The 21,763-nt window shown below is 36.1% G+C and overlaps 1 protein-coding gene across 7 annotated transcripts in view; it reads left to right on the top strand.

Moving 5' to 3' along the window:
* The window catches only part of PARPBP (PARP1 binding protein), a 41,838-nt gene that overhangs the window by 12,442 nt on the left and 7,633 nt on the right, over positions 1-21,763 (top strand). For 4 of the 7 annotated variants that reach the window (XM_069003002.1, XM_069003003.1, XM_069003004.1 and 1 more), the window contains exons 6-9: positions 1,926-2,080; positions 12,592-12,775; positions 17,535-17,713; positions 18,957-19,038. In XM_069003002.1, the coding sequence (XP_068859103.1) occupies positions 1,926-2,080; positions 12,592-12,775; positions 17,535-17,713; positions 18,957-19,038 (600 nt within the window). The other 3 variants (XM_069003006.1, XM_069003008.1, XM_069003007.1) reach the window with 3 other exon arrangements.

Here is a 21,763-nt window from a genome sequence, read left to right as displayed (position 1 = left end):
TGTCTTGAAGGTGCCTGGCATTGGCTCTAGCAGGCATAGGGGAAGTTTGTAGCAGCTTCTCACAGCAGCCACCCCTCTATCTCCTGGGCCTACCAAAACCTGACCCAATATAGAAATGAGGCTGAATTCATTCAGTATCACAGTATGGTATTAACAAAATCAAGCTGTTAACCATGCATTACAACATGTTTGTTATAAAGTGCTGTAAATATTTTGGTTAAAGAATAAACTAGCATTTTTATGTGTGTTTGTCAAACCTTGGACATCTGGAACCTAAAGTATTTCTGTGTAGAAATTTCTTAGAGCAAGCTGGTGAAAAAACCCTGCCTTTGAAATGTAGAGTAGAACAGAAGCCAAAATTTGTAAGGGCATTATTGCATTTTTTTTTTTTCTCTCAGCTTTGACTCAGAATTTGGGGAAGGTGATAACTTTCATGTCACCTGCAGCTTGATCAGTCTTGAAATTCTCTGAGACTGATGTGGGATATCCCAGCTCATTTTACTTTGAGGCAGAGAGCTGGACAAAAACCCCACCAGACAGGGGCATAGTCTTTCTCAATGCCTTTGTGTAGGAATTAAAAAAGCTACAGCATCCACATCCAGTGCTCCTGGTTGCTAAATAGTCTAGTTTGGTATGTGAGGTGCATTTATACTTGCAATACTTGTTGTCAGCACAGAGCCATCTCAAAAATAGTTGAAAAAAGGTAAATAAGAATTTTGTCCACAGAACCAGTGTACTCCCTCATATTCAAAATAGTCATTTAATTTTGTGTGCAGTGTAACCTCATTACAGACAACAGCAGTCCAAGTTAAAAACAGTATGGGTATGTAGTCACTGAAGCAGCTGTATTCTCAAACTTTTATGGTTGAATAAATATGGAAAATTTGTGAAGTTTTGTTTTCAGGTTTAATTATTTTAGTTCCTAATGCTCTGTTGTTTTTTGTATAAAAAACCTGTACATGTGTGGACTGGATTTACCATCTTCTTCACAGTTGCCAGAGGGGGAAACTTCTTTACCATGTAAAGAAGGCATCTTTTCTGGCATCTGTGTCTTGTAGAAATCTTGGAGAAGTGGAGTATTTTCCATTGGGAAGGCAAGGTCCTATGAACTGTGTACTTGATCCATAGGAAATCTTTAGCACAAAGACCAAAATACTGGCAGGTTTACTTTCTGTGCTAGAGTAATTCCAGTTTTTCCTGTCCTAAGAGCTTTATGGTTTAGCTCTGTAGTCTGAAATGAAAATTTATGTGTAGATTTAATGTTGCTGCATCTGTGTGAAGTGCATTGGATTGTTACCCTTATTTTTACCCTGTTGCCTTAAAATTTTGGGAGTTGTACTCCAAGGTATACTTTTGGCAGCTCTTTTCAATGTCTTGCAGCATATCAAAATATATGGATACTCTCAGAATGACAGAAGCCTTAGCTGTTATCATTTTTGATAAGATTTGAGTATACATTATTTGTATCTCTGAAAACTGTTATAATGCTGAAGTGAACTTCTACATGCTTATGTTAAAATTGTTCTTGGGTTACAGACAGCCCTCTGAATATGAAAATAGTTTTTGTGAGGCCAGCAGGAGCATTTAAACAGCCACAACAATAAAAGAGTTCTGTACCCTGTTTTAATAAGTTTTTTGTCCTAAGCTTTCAAAAGGCTGATGTAAATATCAAATTAGCTGGGTCATTTTTACTTTGGCTTGTGTTCTTTAATACTACTGTACTGTTTAAGTATTGATCTTGCAAATATTTATGGTGAGATGTACAAAGCTTGCAATTAAGAGGCATTGTTTGATTTCAGGTAAGTTATTTCTGCCATCAGCTAGCTGTTACACAGTTTGCAGACCTGTAGGAGAGGCTTACTTTCAACATGTGTACAGTTCATGAATGTCTACAGTTTGATATTTCTGAATATTTCTCCTAATAGATGGCAACATCTTTTATCCGGACCATGGAACTTGGAGGAAGAGACTCTGCATCTTCTTTATATGATCCTTTAAGAGCCCATGTAAAAGGGCTTTCCAGCTTTGTTAATTTTATTGACAAGCTGCAAGAAATTGTTGGTGAAATCTTAAATACAAGGTAATAGATTTTCTGTTACATTTTTGTCTTGATGAGCACCTCCTTTTCTTGTGCTTGTGTTCCAATGAGGAGGAACAAAAGAAATTAAAATAATTGAGTTACTAAAGATAAATGTTTAAAAATTAAACCTTATTTGGAAATACAATTGAAGAACAAGTGGGGTAAGCTTATGAATTTTTGGAGGGTTTTTTTTGTATTCAATTTTTACCAAATTACGTATGTATGGTGGTTTGGTTACTTGCCTGGTTGTAAATGAAGTTACAAAGAATTCCACCTTGTGAAGTCTGGTAAGTACATAAACTGATATGTGCTTTACTTCTTGCTAGTTAATTGCTTCCTTTTGGTCATATTCTGTTTTACCCTTATGTAAAGGAGTCTTTATTGCTGCTAACAAATGACAGTGTTGGTTATTTAGCCGTTTCTTTCTTTCATTTTAGCTATATAAGTGATGCATAAGAATTATTTCTTAGGGAGGCTCTGGTGGAGTCACTGATTTTAAACATTTTTGAAGAACTGAAGTTAGTCTTCTGGGCAGGCTTATGAATGTGTGATTAATTAGAGAAGTGTAAATGTAACACAGGGGTTTGAATTGGTAAGTGCTGGCATTATTACTGAGAGAAGAGCTATTTTCTTAAGCTTCATAGAAATTAATAATTTTTTCATTGATAATCAATAATTTTTCCATACAGATCTTTGGCAAATCAGCTGTAATAGTTCTGTCCTTGATATTAAAGACTCTTTTTTTTTTTTTTTTTTTTGTTTGAATTGAATCTAATCCTCACAGTGGAAAACAAAATGTTATAAGTAAGCTTTATTTAAGTTAATGTTCAGTTTCCATTGAAGCTGGAAGCGGGAAATATTTCTGAAGTTGTTTTGCAGTTTTGTCTTACTTTTTTGTTCTGCTTCTTTGTTCTTTCATTTCAACATCCTGGATGCCAGAGACATACTGTCTGTGCTGGTGATTAAAGAAAACTATTAGCTCAACATATGTAGTATATGCTCTTTTTTGTTGTTTAAATTGTATCTGGCACTGTATATTGATAAAAAATGAGAAATGGAAAAATATTTGTGCATGAACTCTTTAGTATGGAAAGATCACTTTTTCAGGTAAATACAGTCCAGAAAAGTGTAACATGAAATGCTATCTCTTGGTAATTACCTCTCTGATTAAAAGAGAGGATGTCTAAGTGTGAGAATATTTGGATAGTTGCTGGGAGTTACCAGTTTCTCACTGGGTGAATTCTCTAGAGCTTGGAAATGCTTTTTAGCATTCAGATATTTATTGTGTAGCTTTCCCTGCTGCACCTGCTGTTCCATTTATTTTGGGATAGAAATCTTGTTAATGTCACATACTGGCATGTGCGTTAAGTTGGCTGTATGCATTTAAGTATCACTGTGTCTTGCTGATCAGGAGTGGAAGGTGGCTGTACTGTGGTGTTTATAGTACCTCTGATACTCCATATGGGGTTTATACCTTCACAATGTAAAATACGGTTTTCATGTATGTATCTATAGATGTTTTCAAGTGTTTGGTATGTCACATGGATGATGACTGTGTCTCTGTGTTCTCCCTGTCATGTGGCAGTTGTTGGGAGTTCCAGAGGATGCAGTTCTATGCAAAAAATTTTTCTCTAGCTCTGTAACTGCTGCAAACTAAAGACCAGAGGGGAAAAAGGCAGCAATGCAGCAGAAGCTTGACTTGCTTCATCTGTAGAAACCCACTGAGAAATCCAAGAGCAAACTAGACGACCTGTCTGCAGCATTGCTGTTTCTCTGATGCAAAGATTAGCCAACCTGCCCTAACCAGGTCTCTCTATTGGCTATGCCACAAGAAAAATGCTGTACTTTGTTATTTACTTAACAATAAGTCTGTTATTTTGGTTTGATTTTGTTTCAGTGGAGATCTTATGAAACTTTTAATTGTACAAAATACAAAGTAGCCAATAAAATGATGGGTCACTGTGGGACACAAGTTGAAAAGAGGCTTTCTTCATCTGCTTGATTCCTTTGCTTTGGGAATCTGGAAGCCAAATTGAAGATCTTGGACAGTGGTGGGAAGTGCTTCAGAATATTCTGAACTTAATAGTAGATGTTGCTCAATTAAGTATCTGCTAACCTATGGAGAATAACAAAGATGTCTTTCTCATCTCCCCATCATTCAGCTAAGGAAGTGAATTAGATTAGTGAGGAGCTACTTCACTAAGAAAGTGAAGTAGATTAGATGGACAAAGGGAAATCTGTCAAACAGAGTGGAAATTTAATGAATCCGACAGTTTGGTTCAAATATGGCACTCCTGATAGCAGGAGAAATGGAAAGACAAAATGAACTTTGGTAATTTCAAGGTGTATTCACTGAAGACTGAATGTTCTTACAAATCTCTGGCGTATTGAAATTGTTTGCCTCTCCTCACTCTCTAGATGTCTAAGACTAGAAGAAATCACTAGTCTGTCAAGAATCAGTAGCCTGAATATTCCTTAACTTTTGGAGGTGCCATAGAAGTTGTAATGCTAAAACTATTTATAGATATGTACATACAAGACTTTGACAATGTTTATACAGTAAATGGAGAACTTCGATGTTCATTTTTGCACCTGTTTCTTGACAAGGAGCATATCAGTGTTGTATTTGTCAGTGAAGTGAATGATTATTATACACCTTAGGGTCTGAAAACTCTTTCCTGTTGGTATAAATGAGAAACTGCAGTGCTAATCCATCATTCTGGAAACCCTTTTCTTTTAGGCCAAGAGAACTTTTGGAAGTTACTTTTCCCAAGTTTGTTAAAAAATGCGTGTGACTTAAAGCTGAATGATGGAAGGTCATTTGTTGTGTTGGTTACTGTGCTTGATGGCTCGTATGGGGAGGTGTGTGCGGTGTGTATACTTACAGATACAGTTCAAAAATCCCCACCGATTCTATAGAGTAGCAGAGTTGGGAGGTTGGCAGCATGTTTTCCCCTCAGTTGGGCGCTGCCCTCGGAGCAGGCAGTGGCCACTGGGTGTCACCATCGCCCAGCTCACGCTGGAGCCGAGTCGAGCTCGCCCCATCGGAGTGAGCGCAGCGCTTCGGAGCGGCTCTGCATGCCGGGCCCCTGCAGCCTCCGCAGCCTGCTGGAGCATCGTATAGCTCGCCTTCATCGTGTGGATTAGTGCTCTCAGCTTCCCCTCGACAGGGAAAATGCTATTTCTTATGGGCTTCTTTTGAGAAGCTGTAATTGCATCTCGGGGTGCAGTAGTGTTTGGGGAGAGAAAGCACACTGGACTCTGTCTGGGCTTGTGCTGGATCTTTGAGTTAATTGGACTGTGTTCACACAGCCCTGGAGGTTTGTGGTCTAAAGTTGCTGGAAAGTTGTGCAAGCATATGCAAAACATTGTATATAGGATTGCTTAAATTTAGGATTATAGAATAATTCAGGTTGGAAGGAATATCAGAAAGTTTTTGGTCCAACATCTTGCTCAAAGCAGGGTCAATTATGGAGTCAGCTCAGGTTAATCAGGGCTTTATCCAGAGAAGCTTTGTACAGTCTCCATCCTTGGAGGTTTTTAATCTCCCTCTTGGCAACCTATTCCACTGCTTTTGTCCTCATGGTGAAAAGTTGTGGGTTTTTTTCTTATATTGAGTTGGGACCTCTCTTGTTTCAGTTTATGCCTATTGTCTTTTTTCACTGTCTGTCAACATGAGGAGTCTGTCTCCATCTTCTTGGTTGCCACCCTGTAGGTATTGGAAAGCTGTTTAGTAAATCCCCCTGAAGCCTTCTCTTCTGCAGACTGAACAAGCTGTTCCCTTAGCTGCTTCTCAAAGGGCATGTCTCCCTGACCAGCTTGGCAGCCCTCTGCTGAACTTGTTCCAGTTTATCAGTGTCTTTCCTGGACTGGGGGCCCAAAACTGGACACAGTATTCTAAATTTGGTCCAACGAGTGCTGATTAGAGAGGGATAATCACATTCCTCAGACTACTGGCTACGCTACTGTTGATGCAGCCAAGGATACTGTAGGCCTTCTTTGCTGCCAAGGCATGCTCCTGGCTCACGGCTCGCTTGCTGAACATGCACCAGGACTCCCAGGTTTTTTACACAGAGCTGCTCCCCGGCTGTATCTTTGCAAGGGGTTATTCCTTTCCAAGACTTTGCATGTCTTGTTGAATTTCATATGGTTCCTGTCAGCCCGTTCCTCTTGTCTAGGTATTTTTCCATGGCAGCTCTGCCCTCAAGCGTATTGACTTGTTCCATCCAATTTGGTGTCATCTGCAAACTTGATGAGCATGTATTTCTAGAGAGTCACTGCCAAAGATAATAGAAAAAACACAGGTTTCAGGATAGGCCCCTGTGTTACTGCATTATTACAACATGTTTGCTACCTTCTGAGCATGGTCATCCAACAAGTTGTTAACTCCTCTCTTTGTCCATCCATCCAGACTGTAGCATCAATACTTGTATGTTAAGAGTATTCTCTGACAGTGTTGAAAGCCTTGCTACAATCTACAATCAAGCTAAATGGCACCCACCATTCTCCCCTGGTCTGCAAATCAAGTAGTTTAATTATAGGGGGAAAACTGATTGGTCAGGTATAATTTACACTTGATAAATACATGCTTATAGTTACCAGCCACCACCTAATCCTTCATATGCCCAGATATGTTTTCTTAGAAGACTTTGCATTATTTTCTTAAGGAACAAAGTGAGGCTGCTGAACTTGTGGTCCCCCAAACTGTCTGTCTGGTCTTTTGTCGGAGACCTCACTTGGTCACCATGACTTTTCAGAGATGATATGAAGTTGTCTTATGTAAGGGTATTTGCCAGTTCTGTTAAGATTCTTGGATGCAGTCCATTTGGTTCAATGTACTTCAGTATAATCAGTACTGTCAAGTGAAGCCTGATTTGATCTTTATCCACTGCTGGCAGTTCTTTTCTGAAAAATTTCTCTTATCCGAGGCCCAGGAGACCATGTTGGTGAAGACTGAGGCAAAGAAGGCACAGAGTACTTTTATTTTATCTGTGTCCACACTGTTGCAAAATATGTCTTTCAGCAAAATCCCTCATTTTCTTTGTTCAGCAGGTGAAGCTCCTTTGACCTTCCTTATAATTCTCAACTCCAGGTGAGCTTTGGTTTTCCTGAAAACATCCCTAAATTCTAGGGTGATGTTTCTAGATCGTTTGTGATCTGCCCCTTCTTCACCGTTCTGTGTGAAGCCCTTTTGCCTTCAAGCTGTCATCAGTTCACTGTTTAGCCAAGCTGGTCTGCTGATATTTCTGCATATTTTCCTAAGTATTGTGATGGACTTATCCTGTGCTCATATTATTATAGTATAGTATCATTTATATTATAGTTAATAACAGCTTTCCTGAGCTCCTTTGCCTTTCAGAGCTTTCCCACAGGGAATTCAATGACTGCTTATCAAGACTTATTCTGGGAAGATTACTTGTTTACTTTTATACTAACTTTGTCACCAGACTTGGGTAGCAAAGCTTGGGATGAAGAATAAGAAGAGTCACTCTAGTTTCTTCCACCAAGCTAAAAGAGAAATTTTAGCCAATACAGCAAAAGCAGCAGCAACATGAAAAAAATACTCTGCAACAGGATTGGGTTTTTGCTGTGTTTTTGTTATGGATATTATAAACTGTGAAACTCCAAAGGGTCTAAGGAGGAGTATTCACTTAATGTTAATATGTTAGGAAATTAGATTAATAATCATACATCTATTGCTTGAGGTTGAATTTTTGAGTACTGAGTGCTTTGATGTAGTTTTTTTTTTACAGACGTATTTAAAATCTAGATAAGTTCACTGATATGATTTTATTGTTGAAATTTTGAAATCTAAATTAACATGAACTGCTAATTTTTATTAGTTTATGCATATCACATAATTAGAATTAAACCTTTAGATTTGCTTTAAAGGCATGGTTACTGCCCTGTTAGAAGCATTTGTATTGTATTGTTTCCTAGATAAATTTTGATTCACTCTTCTACCCAGGTAGATCAAGTTCTAGTTGACATCTTGCTGTTTAGTGTTTGAGAATGGAGTTACTGCTAATCTCTTCCTATAGCTCTAAACCAAAAAATTAGATAACTGATCAGTTTTTGTCAAGTTCTAAAACATCTTTTAAATCCATAACAAGGAAAAAAAGGCTGTGATCTCTTCCCACCCTGTGATCACTGGGTGTTTGTGATCTCTTTTCTGGTACTTGTTCCCACTACCTAAATCAGATAGCTATATATTTGTCATCCTTTTTTTTTTACCTCTGTTGAACTTGAAATAAATGAATAAAAATGTTGAACTTAGTATAATAGAATTTTGATGTATTCTTTTCTGTTCCTGGAATAGACTTCAGGAGTCTGTTCTGCTTTTTATCAGGTTTTGAGTATTGTCCATATTCTCAACTTTTTTTTCCTTGTTCATGCTATTTTAGTCTTTTCCAAAAAAGATGTATTTCCAGAAAATAAATAGAAGTGCCCCTGCATTGTATTAACTTTTCACACTAAGGCCTGAGTTCTGTAAGAAGAGCTCTTGCCGATGTCCTTTAGATTTTTGGTAAGCAGAGAAGCTTGTTAATTTGGCAAGCTCAGTAGGAACAAAATAGACAAGGTATGCTATTAGTGTCTTATAAATTAGTTACTTCTACATAAGTAAAGATGGTTTGGTAAGGAAAATGAGATAGAAATGGGTCAGGTTGGGCCTCAGATGATGTAAGGCAAAAAGTTTCAAGTGGGCACAAGATCCAGGAATATTTTTAGTAGAAGAAACCAGTGACAAAAGATATGATTTGTCCAGTGCCTGGGTAACAGGTGGAGTTTTACATTGTACTATTCTTTTTAAACTCTCTTTAGGAGCACTGGTGCAAAGAAGGCGTTCTTTACATATGATTCATTTTATCTATATGCAGACACTTGTTTAGCTACAAGACAGGTGAGCTGAATCCTGCTTGTTTTAGTGCTGGTTAAAGCTGAAGAAGTTAAGCCATTCCTTCTGTCAGTTGGTCTAAAATATTTGTGAATTTTCATGCTGATGGTCATGTTTGGACTTTGCTGGATCCACTCGTTGGAAGGTTGCCACTGTACTATTGACCTCAGGCGTCTGTTCAAACATTCTCTGTCGGACAGTGGAAGATGGTTGTTTCTAAAGTGTTGGGGTTTTTCTTCCATTTAAAATTACACTGATGAATTTCCTTTTGTTATTTCTATCATAGATACAGATAGAATTTGGTTTTCTAGTTGAGTTTTCTTTTGGTTCATAAATTTGGAACAAAGAAATGCTGCATGTGACTCTGAACAGAATCGTATTACTAGCTTAAAAAAAAAAAGCTATTTTATAATGTGTCATAGTGGCATTTGGTGACTGTATTTGCTGACTGAATTTGGTAAGAGTCCTCCTTCAATGCAGTTTAAAAGACTATGGATGTGATACTGAAGCACTTTATCCTAGAATACCACATATCAGTAGCCTGTGATCTAAATAAAACGTCCCAAAAAGCTTTTTAGCAGGAGCACTGACTAGAAGGGATAAGGTCTTTCCAGTTCTCTATTGCCTTAGACAAATGGCATTGTTTTGTTTAACGTAACAAGTTCATTCTTGAATTCAACTACTTTTCTTGCTCCACTTTCAGAATTAAAAAGAGAAAAAATTCTTCACTTTTGCTGCTATAAAAATTATCGTGAGATGCATATTGCATATGTAATTCCATATTTAAAACAAACCTTTGTGGTCCTTCTGGCTGTTAGGAGTTGCAAAGTGGATAACAGTTTCCAACTTTATTTTATTAGTATAAATATTTTTTTTAGTGCGATGTCAGATATTTTAAAGTTTGTTTAAGTTCAACTGATCTTCTGAGTAAAATAAATCTATAAAAGAGTAATATCAGAACAATCTGGAATAGGGTTTGTAAATCTTTGTAAAGCCAATCTTTGTAAAACAAACAAACCCCCAAAATCCCAAACACCCCAAGGTGCTTTTTTACCACATTTTACTTTTATCATCATGCTTTTAGTTAGTCTTTTTGAACCTCACTAGAAATGGATCTAATAACTAGATTCAACATTATATATGTGCAAGACTAATGACATTATATGTATTCATAATATTTATAATATATATTATATATATTCAACATACATATATATGCAAGACTAATGACACAACACGACTTATGTTATATTCTGGTGTAAAATGGCATAAGCTATAGCAGGGCATTTCAGTACTAATCTGCACACATTGAATCAGCATTTTAGGTCTTGGCCTGTTGATATAAATTCTAGTTGAAGTGTAAATAAACTTTTCTTTGCTCCAGTTAGTACTCTGTATATCTCGTAGGAGACTGGAACTCATTCCTGGAAAAGGAGAAGGAATATGGGGAGAAGAAGATATTAAATGAACTTTTATTTCTAGTATCTTTAGTTGGCATTGGACAATAGAGGCAAAAAAATAAACATAGAAAATGAAAATGTTTTTGTCAAAAGTTTGTTATTTTTTCCCAGTGAAAATCTATAAGGTAATTGAGTCACATGCAGAGCAAAGCATTTAAATTAAGGGCATAATTATCTTAATTAACTGTGCTAGTATCCAGCACTAGTTGTACCATAATATTTTTTCTTCCAGCATACATATGTGTATATGTCTTAAATATGTGCAAACGATAAAGATGTAAGTTCAACATACCTGTAGATAGAAATAAGTGATCCTGGTTTTCACAGGGAATTTCAGTCAATCCCTTCGCCTGCTCATTTTTCTTGGAGTTCTAGGTTCAGTGCAGTATTTATGGAACAGATACTCCTAATTTAAAACAATACTTTTCTCATTTGAGGATATTATTTTGGAAAATGTAAGGTTAGGATTGAGGAAAACAGATCAGTCTGGCAAGAGGTATCAGGAGACTTGGCTACAGTTCCTATATGAATCTCTGAAACAGAGCTCTTCTTCAACAATGCTCTCCTCTTACCTTTTGACAACTTGCAGTGGATTTTTTTTTTTCCTCCCTTTGAACTTTTTATTTTCTTGTGGTTAGATAGAGTTGTGGGATTTGGAGCAGTGGTACAGTAGATTTTTAAAATTTTTTCTTTAAACTGTCTTTTCCAAGATCTGGATGGGTCTTAACAGACCCATCTGTCTACAGGGTCAAGTCTACAGAGAGACTTGACATGGTGATTTTTCTTTTGGCCAAGTGCATACATTGTTCTTAAATTTCTTCAAAGCATAAGTTTTTCTGTTTAATGAAGCCTGAAAAATCTAATGTGAATTGTATAATCTTTAGTCTGTAAAAGCTGAAGCTGAGAATTGCATGGAGATATTTGGGTTTTACACATAACCCAAAAAACAATAAAAAAAACCCCCAAGCAAACAAACAAACAAAAAAAAACCACAAAAAAAGTTGCATGTTTACGTTATTCAAGTTATTTACAGGAGTCTTGTTCACCCAGAATAAGCCAAAACAGTAAGGTCCCTGGCTCAGTTCCCTCCATGTATTTAAAGTGGAAACAATATAAACAAACTATTTTTTTGTCTGACTTAACTCCTGTTCTTATCTAGTTCTGCCCAATTATTTTATATTTTATGGTTGTAGACATGGAGAGGTTCATTCGATGAAGGTTCTCCGAACTGTAATTCTAAAATTTATCTTCAGAATTTAATGTATACAAAATACATCTTTATTTGCAAGATACCCTTTTAGGGCAAGCTGGCCAGGAGCATGAAGGAAACCAGTAAGCATGGAGGAAGCTGAAAAATAAGTCATGTCACTCTAGGCTATGTGACCTGGAGTAATGAAGCCACTGCTTTTGGGTTTTGACAGAACTGTCACTTGCAGCATCATAAATGTATCTAAAAATTATTCTGTGGGTACCTATAGCAGCTCAGGATGCTGAATTTCTGCTTTGGTGTGGACTGTAAACCTAATTTAGGAAAAAAAAAGCTGTTGGGAAGAGATACATTATAATATAGGAGGGCTGAGTGATTCTTGTAATGCTTGTTTTTCTTTGCTCAAGCAATGGTAAAACATACTGTTTAGGTGCTGGAAAAAATGTTATGCTTTTAGCTAAAGGAGCTTATGCTCTCTTTCATAAAATCTTGATTAAAGTACTATCTATTACTATCTATTTAAATAAAATTGAAAGAAGATTGGGATTTTGGAGCACCTTCTCAAAGCACAAAAGACTCAAAAATCTAATTGGATATTAAACAGGAATGCATGTTTGAGTGAAAAATTTAACTTAACAGTTTATGAGCAAAACTGTAAATGTAGGTTTAAAGAAAGTACTTTTCTTTGAACTTCTAAGGAGAAGTTAGTTTGTGTTGCAGCTCAGAGTATTACTAAATGCTGAATTCATTACCTTTCCTTATAATCTTTTTTTTTTTTTTTTTTTTTAGCAAACTATTGTGTTGGACAATACATCTACACTGCTGTTTGATTTAAAAGATCAAAGCTGTTCTCTCTGATTAACAGTGGAGACTGGCTATGTTCAGCATTAATAGGTATACTAAAGTGTTGCCAAGATTAATGTAGAGATGACCCTGTGCCTATTTTCAGAATTGCAGGGGGGCGAATTCTGTCAACAGTGAAGATGCATTTGATAAAAGGCCGAAGCAATGGGGATCCTTTCTGTCAGGCAGTAGAGGAAGTTGTACAAGATTTGGATTTGAAGATTAAAAATATTATCGATTCACAACAGGAAACCTTGACTGCTAGCACTACTGGAGTCAGTCCAGCACGGGTAATGGGACTTCTTTTGTTCTTTTTACTATTTAGTTTTATAAGAAAGCAAATGTCTTTTGCCTGTTTTGTTTCTTTTTCATTTTTAAAGGACTATCTATAGAGTATAATCTTTTCCTAACAGTACAAAAGTAGAGTAATTTCCTCTGTGCTGTGGTTTTAAACTTGTTGAAAGACTTATACTTGAGGATTACACTGTGGATTTCAAATAGCTGATTTGCATAACCTAAATTTCTTACCTCAGAGTTGTAAATAAAATAATCTTCAAAGCTTAATTTGTTTGTCCAGTTATTATAAATGTAGATACTTAGAAGTGTCAGGTTTGCCATTAATTTCAAAGAAGTAAATGTATAACAAATTTCCCAACAAAAGAACCTCATGAAAGTAGAATTAGGATTTGAGAACATGTATCAGTAATTTCTTATTAAAACACACAGGTTTTAATTAGTTCGACATCAAGTATTTCTAAGGTTAAGGCATTCAAAGTAAGGTTAAATATGAGCAAAGTCTAAAATATGGTAAAATGTAGAGTGGGAGGGGAGTTAAAGCCCCAAACAATCATGTGTAAGCTTTTTTCTTTTGGTGTTTCAAGACACTAATGAAACTATCAATGATTTTGTTTTCATGGAAGGAATCAGGATATTTAAAGTTCTGTAAGTCAGGTGTTGAGAGTATAATACAGGATTTCTAGTTGTGGTTCATGTACTTTGAATCTATTCAGATTTCGATAATAATCTTTTTGTGATGAAAAAATCAACCAGCTTGAATTACTTTGTTTTACATTGTTAATGTATAAGATACCTAATGCCATGTATTTTTCTAGCAAATTAAAAAAAAAATTATAGACACCTTGAATGTGTTTAGAATTGTTAGGATGCTTTGTTTTGTGAAGTCACTGGAATTATGCCATGGTAGCAAAAGATTTTTAACAAATTTTAATCAAACCTTCAGTATCCTTTTTCTTTTTTAAAACAGCTAAAACCAGCCAGAGCCTGTTGGCCAGTTTAAGCTGGTTTAAATGTGTGTTTCCGCTGAGTATATTGGAGTATATATTTAATTCTCATTTTCCTGTGTGCTATGAATATTTCTTCACTGTATTTCCCTGTTTCCCTTTCATATCCTTCTATTTGTTTCTTTCTTACCTGAGAAAATTATAAATATCATCACTTCTGTCTTCATTTAGCTACTTGTTACCAATAAAATTTTAAAAAATTATGTAGATCATTATAAGCCAAGTAAAAGCACTTTATTAAAACTTCATTCTTCAGAGATCTTCACCATTGCTTTTCCAAAATGATGCTTATTTCTTACCATTCTCCAGAAGTTCATAGTCTGACGACTCTGTAGAAGTGTTTACCGATATCCTTGTTGAGGCAGAAGATAGCAAAGATGGTTGTATCCTGATGATGTTAGGAATGTGGATAAATACCTAATCCTGTTGAGAGCAGAGTGGAGTTAATATTTTTCTCAAAACTGAGGGAAGTTTATGAGCTCAGTTTTGTGAGTCTGTGGTTCTAGATTGAGGTTTTTTGTCAATTCTTGAGTCAGCGTTATTGCTGGAACACCCCACCTCCTTGGGGATGGGAAGATTCTGCTGTTGTTTTTTTCAGCGAGGACACTTGAGTGCACAGCAGAAGATGGTGGGTGTTAAGCTAAACCTTTTCTCCATACTCCCCACAGTACATCCATACTCCCCCCAGTATGGATGTAATGAGAGCCATTGGAGATGACTCGTCTGGATGTGCCTGTGGCGCTTGGCTTCACAAATCTAGTGCTGTAGTGGGTTTATGGGCTAAGCTTCCTGCCAGGAATTACAGCCCATGGAGAGAATTCCTTGCAGAAGCAGATTTTCTGGTGGGACCTGCAACCTCATAGGTGTCCTACTCGGGAGCAGCCTGTTCCTGAAGGACTGCACCCTGTGGAAATCACCCACACTGGAGCAGTTCTTGAACTGCAGCCTGTGGGGAGGACCTGCAGTGGAGAAGTTTGTGAAGGGCTGTATCCCATGGGAGGTATCCACAGAGAGGAGTAGAGTAAGAGCGCAAGGAAGAAGCAGAAGGGACAAAAGTGTTAGGAATTGGCTGCAGTCCTCCTTCCCCATCCCCCTGTGCCACTTGAGGGAAGGAGGTGGAAAAGTTGTGAGTGACATAGAGTCTGGGAAGAAGGATGTGGTCCCATTATGATTAGATGGCAATAAATTACATTGATTTCATAAAGTTAAGTCTGTTTTGCCTATGATGGTAATTGGTGAGTGAACAACCTGTCCTCATTTTGGCCCCATGAGCTTTTTTCAACATTTTTTCACTTCCTGTCCTGTTTAGGAGGAGGAAGGACAGAGCAGCTTGGCAAGCACCTGGCAACTAGCTAAGGTCAACCACCACAGTCCTTTGTGGGGCCTGAGGAATTAGAGATAAGGACAGTAGTTGAGAGAGGTAATGACCAAAATGTAGACTGAACATTTGTAGAGAACAGACTAAGTGTGGGGAAACTTATTTTTTTGTAATTGTGAAGGGATGAGAGAATATGTGTAAATTGTTTGCCTTTGTCAGCATTGTTTGTTATTTTGGTTTTTAGTGTGGGGAATTTTTTGTTGATGTAAACGAAGCCTGTGAAGGTTGTGATGAAGGTCTATTTGAGCAATTATCCTTAAACATATGATTCACAGGGATGAGGGGTGGAAAAGGGTACTTAGAAAAATGTTAAGATAGTGATATCAAATGTTATATTTTAGTGGGGCTTGGTGTGGAAGAACGTTTTACTAAACATATAGAGGGATAGGTCATTTGTAATGAAAAAAGAAAGCAAAATTGAGAAAGTCCTGTGAGTTTTCCAAATTAATTTGAACTCTATAAAAAATTAGAACATCTGTATTGTTCTATTAAGATCTCAGGACAGCAAAGATTAATGCTTTGTTCTGATTTTTACATAGATCTTGGGGGTTTTGTTTTGATTTCACTTAATAAAGAAACTCCATGATGCTATAATTTTTCAGAAAAAATCTAAATTTAGTGTAAGTTGTGGTTCAATAGGATGTTAGGGTTTTTTTTCCTATGTAAGAGATTGAATAATTTCTTTGAGTGCAAATTTAAAATATCTTCGGTATAGAGGTGAAAATTATACTTCCACTAGTTCCCAGTAAGGCTGTTTCCTCATAAAATGTACCTGAAAAGAGTAACTTCATTAGAAAAATATTTGCTTTTCTCCTGGCAGTGGCAGTTTTCTTCCATGATTGCTCAGTTTTCCTGCAAATACCTGGTTTATAAGAATCTAGAGCTCCAGGAAAAGTTATTACTTTATGCAGCAGGAAGCACTACTTTGTGTTGAAGCCTGCATGTGTGACTAATAGGAATTATGATTAATTTCTTCCTAAGAAAATTACTGCTGTAAATGGAATCTGGCTGGTGTTTCTGGATGCAACTAACCAGAATAGTCTGGAGTAGCTAATGGTCACTACTCTTGAAAGACTGGGTAACTATTTTATTTTAAAAAAAATTTCATTTGTAATTTTAAGCTTATTTATAAACAAGATTTTTTTTTTATCTTACCAAGATCTTTTTGTTGTCTTACCTAGAATTCTTATTTTGCCTTGGACTTTTGTCCATGGCTAGTACACAGAGTTGAGTCTCTGATGTTGTAGTACTTGAGATTTCTGAAAGTTATTTCTAAAGATTTTTTTCCTTTGTGTATTATCAGTCAAGATGATGCCAAATTTGTACTTTTTTCATTAAGATAAATTCACAATGGCACACATGACATTTAATCTATGTTATGGTGATGTAATGACTGAAGAGACTCAGAATAAAATTTGAGGAAATTAAATGGTACTGAAATAGGCCAATTCTGTAAAGCCAAGTAACAACCATTTCTGTAATTGCTATTTCTAGCTATTGATTATAACTTATAGTAGCTGACTGACATGTGTTGCTATGGTTTCTTGAAAGCTACATACACTAATTGATGTAATCAAATAGAGAGAAAAATAGAATTTGATCTTTTCAAGACTGTGTTTAAAAGCAGTTAACTGATTAGATAAATGCAGTTCATTGCTTGTCTTGCCCTTCAGAATAAAGTCAGGGTATTCAATGTTTCTGTGTATTAGTAAATAAGAGAGCCTATAGTTTTTTAAAAACTACCACTGTGTATTAAGCCCTGAATTTCTCTATGGAATTCCTAGTACCTTTAAAGAAAATTACAGCAAACTTTCAATTTGTAAAGTCCCACAGTGGTTATGGATTTCTCCATCTGTACTGCTGACTGTTGTATTGAGCACTTCCAGATGTGGATTGTTTTTTTCTTTAAGGAATTCTTTATTCTTGGGGAAAATCATGAGGAACTCACGCAAACAACAGGAAATTGTGCCAAGTACCTCTGTTGTCAAATCTTGATGGAAATCTTGCTTTTAACCAACAGCTTTAGCAGATTGTTTGTCAGAGTGGTTGGACTTCACCAGAAAGTGTTTGTGTACCAGAAAATAGAATGCTCATTTTTGCTGCACAGTTTCAGCATAGATTTGTATATTTTTCTATGTGACTTACTCATTAGTGTATACCTGTAGCTGGAAGTGATCTAAACTCTACTAATTGCTTGGGATGAGAAACTTTCCCATGGAGAAGTTTCCCATAAATGCTTACTGGAAAAGGGAAGGAGGGGGGGGTCTCACATGTTCACATGTTGTGCTGATGTGGCTTGATTTTGGAGGTGAGCTATTGGCCTGGCTTGTTGAACTTTGCCATTTTATGTTCCTTTTTATTTCCTTGCAGCCAAAATTGCATTCCATAAATCATGGCACTGCATATTGTGGCAGAGACACTGTAAAGGTCTTGCTAGTTCTTCTGGACGAAGAAGCTGTCAGTCCTCCTACCCAGAACAAAGCAGATCTGTTATGTGACAGTGAAAGTTTAAATTTATTTGGCATCACCTCTGTTTTGACACTTTTCAGGTGAGTTTTAGAGGAGGTTGCTTTTGTTGTGTTTGTTTGGATTTTTTTAAGGGATCTGAGTGTCTAACAAGGCATTGATGTTACTTCGACGAAGCAAATAAGCACAGTGCTGTCTGCTGTGAGATTAGGTGTAAAAGGAAAGCAATTTTAGAACAGTTTTGAGTTTTCAAAAGTTTTCTAAGTCTTCATTTGCATTTTCTGTATCTTCAAGATACTTTTGTAATATGGACTTTTTGAGAGAGTACATTTCTGGGCCATGCAGACTCTATGAAGGACTCTTGAAAACCCATTTCTGGGGGCACTGAAAAGGAAACTCACCTATCCATGCACTGAAGAAGCAGTGATGATTTATTTGGTCACTGGTCCTGAGGAATCATCAGTTGTTGAAAAAACAGAATGCTAAGAATTTTGACACCATGGGTTAAAAAGAAGATTCATGACCCAGAACAATAGTGTAGACAGTAACATGATGAAGCTATTTGGAAGCTATATATTTTGGCAATTAAAATAGGAAAACCATTGCTAGGCTGGCACAACTTTTGCACCACGGACAACTAGAAATAAATAAAATAAAGAACAAACTAAAGAAACCAAATTTTATTTATGAAAAAAATTGGATAAATTGAGGTAAATAAAGAATGAATTATTAATGAAAAACCTGTCCTCATATGCACATTGATCTGCCATGAGCTTAAAGAGAGAAGTAATCATTTACAGAAGCATAGCTTAGTTCTTATTGCAAGACCAAAAAGTCCCCCTTTATGTGTATCATTAATTTTTTTTCATCATAAGCATCAAATTTTTTCATTGATACACATAACTAGTTACATAATGGCATGTAAGAGTGGAAACATTTTGTGTGAATATTTCTATTGAGAAGTCTGCAAATATGAGGAAAATTATACTGAATATCAATCTGATGCTGTTCATGGGGGTGTAAGTAGAATGGTGGCTTAGAGGTTCATCACCAGCATTACTACTAATAATAACACTGTGTCTGCAGAGCTACAGTATTGGAAATATACTGCAAAATGAGTACCAGAAATTGGAACTGTTGGTTTGGTTTCTTTATGCTCTCTTCAGTTGTCACAATGTACGTGGTTCTTTAGGAAGGTAGAAATCAAAGTGAAGCTTGGAGAGTGAAGATATTTGCCTTCCTGTTTCTGAGGAACCTGGTATGGCAAAAACTTTTATTAACTAATTGCTTTTGCATGTTCTAAATACTTATCTCTTTTTAATGTAGCTCTCCGGCACGATCCGATGGATCTTCTCCAAAACCTCTTAGACAACGTATTCTGAAATCTATGGATGAAAAAGTAATTAAGGTACTCTATAGTAATTGCTATGCCACTATAGAGGTATTGTAATAACAGTGATAAAATAAAAATAGCAGCATTACATTTCAGCCAGATATTTGAGATTTTTACCCCATAGCTAAAGAAATGTAATTGTGATTAACTTGCAGTAATTGGCCCAACTAGAGCAGTATTGTAATATGAATAGAAATATCTAAAACTCCAGAAAAAAGACGCTTTAAAGTACTTCCTAATGAAGATTTCTTAGTGGGTTAATCTCTGTTCATTTACCTATCTGTGTATTTCAGGACCATAGAAATAAACCAAGCTATCTGAAAACAGAGAAAACTGGTTTAGTTTTGATAAAACAGACATTGAAAAGGTGTAATAATGACATTTTCAATGCTTTTTTTCTTTTGATGCTTTTTGTTTGTATCAATCTGAGGACATTTCCATAACACTGCTTTGTGAACAGTAAAATAAAGATGCTAATGTTTGCTTTTTGTAGATGAAATGGAACTTTACAAGAGTGTGTTGTTATCTTTCAAAAAAACAATGTTTCTGAAAATTGATGTCTTTCAGTGTACTTCATTTTACATAGTATTTCTCCTTAAAATTGCTAGACCTGAATGTTGAGACTATGGATGAAAGCAGAGTTTGTCTTCTGCTGTATTTCAACAGAAAGCTATATAAAAGTAGTGGCATAATGTTTTTTGCAAACTTTGTCCTGACTATGTAAAAACACATATCTAATTAGTATTTAAGGAAGAGGTGTTTTAAGTCATCAGAACTGTTCTAGAACAGCACAATGGAAAATATCTTTGTCACTGGACACTAGATAAGCTTGAACACACAGTGCATGCCTAAGAAGTAGAAAGACATTAAAATGAATAGCACTGTCAGTGTTTTCAGCATGCATTTTAAATATGCTCCAACTTCATTCTGAGTCCTTTTTTGTGGATTGGATCAATGATGGGCATTTTGGATACATGCACTAATTAGGGTGAAATTTAGTTTAAAACTCATAGGCAAATTATGAAAAATTGATAAGGCTCTTCTCTAATTTTATGTAAACAACATATTTAAATTGCAGCTTTACTCATCAAATAGCAAAAACATATCATGGTGTGTGCATAAAATGTTGAGATACATCATTCCCTTATATTAATGGAAGTTTTGTAATTGGATGCAAGAAGAGCTGTGTTCTGTATCGAAGTGCTAAAATTAATTAAAAGTAATTACCTGTCACATTTGACGCATTTGCTGGTTTGACAAGTTTTTGACAGAAACAAGCAAAAATATGAGTCAACTAAAATAGTTGGTGCCAAACAACTACTGACTTCTATAACTAAAACTCAGTTCTCTGCCATTCATATTTGAATTCCACCCTCTCATATAAAATCCTACTTCTTTCTTAAAATGTTGATCTTTCATGTTGTTTTTGTTTTTTTTCTCTCTACTTTTCTAACAATTTCTACAGTTTATTTTGCATGTTTCTACTCCTCCATATTCTTTCTGTTATGAAGAAATTAAGTCCCCTATCTTTCTCTTTTCTCTTTCTGTACTTTCTTTGTGGCTGCATACATCTACAAGCAACTTCAGCTATCAATAATTCACAGATCTAGAGTGACCTTAGTGTTCTTGTGTCGAAACTGACATCTTTTATTAATTCTATACTATCCTGTGGATAGCCAGCTCTTGATCTTGAGATGGTAAGTCTGTCTTTCCTGGTATATTAACACTGAAGAAGGTACTGTACGTGTTAGGTATTGTATGTGTTATATGTTCATTCCATGACACTTCTGGAATTTTTTTCTGTCTCTGTGTCTACTCAAGTGTAATTTGTTAGGTGTCCATTTTACTTTTTGAAGTGCTGCTGTGTGTTTTTCTTGGATTTGGTAGTTGCAACTTCCGCCTACCTTTCTTCACGGACATTGCTATCCAAAACATTCTTATCAAAGTGATTATTAGCCACTAGATGCTATCCTACTGTTTGCATCTCAGTCTGTTCATTTAAGTTGTGGTACATATAAACTACTTGTTTTAGCCTGTCTGAATCCAGTGATTTTTTTTCTGATTTGCTGCTTTGCTCTGTCCTTGCTTATATTCGGCCTGCAATACCAGTCTTTGTTGTTCATTTGTTAATTTTCAGATGAATCCTTTTAGCTGTCTTTTATACTGTTTCTTATGGCTGAAGGGATTTCCTATAGCTATCTGCAGAACTCATTAAACTCCTTTCAAACCTTTTTCAGTACCTTTAAATCAACCTTTCCCCAAACCTTAGTAGTGCTTTTTGTTGAGATACTACAGTGACTCATTTCTGTTCCTTTCTCTATGAATCATATTTCTTGTCTAGGATTGTGATGTCTCTTGGTAGAAATAATTTTTGTTTGGTCCTTACTGTATGGCATATAGCACAAAAAATTCCTTGTCCATGACTACAGATCTCAAGTACTATAGTAATAGTTGCCACCTTCTTACAGTGAGTGTCAGTCTCCAGTGTTATTCCATGAAACCATCTTGAAATGTGTGCAGGTTGCTTGTAAAATTCACAGTTACAAATTTTGTGATGCATACTACACTCATGTTAGGAATTGATTCAGAAGATGTACCAGATATTTGCTCTTTGAATAAGGGAATAGCAATATGATGTTTCTTCTCAATATCTGTGATCCTTCAGAGAAGTTTCTTTTGCCATATATGTGATGGTAGCTTTAGTTCAAAAAAAGTTGCCTGAAGGACCTTTTTACCATGC

This window comes from Aphelocoma coerulescens, chromosome 1A (genome assembly GCF_041296385.1).
Source record: "Aphelocoma coerulescens isolate FSJ_1873_10779 chromosome 1A, UR_Acoe_1.0, whole genome shotgun sequence".
In the NCBI taxonomy this organism is placed as follows: domain Eukaryota; kingdom Metazoa; phylum Chordata; class Aves; order Passeriformes; family Corvidae; genus Aphelocoma; species Aphelocoma coerulescens.
The sequence above is the reverse complement of the archived record's forward strand: the minus strand, read 5'-3'. Positions and strand labels throughout refer to the sequence as shown.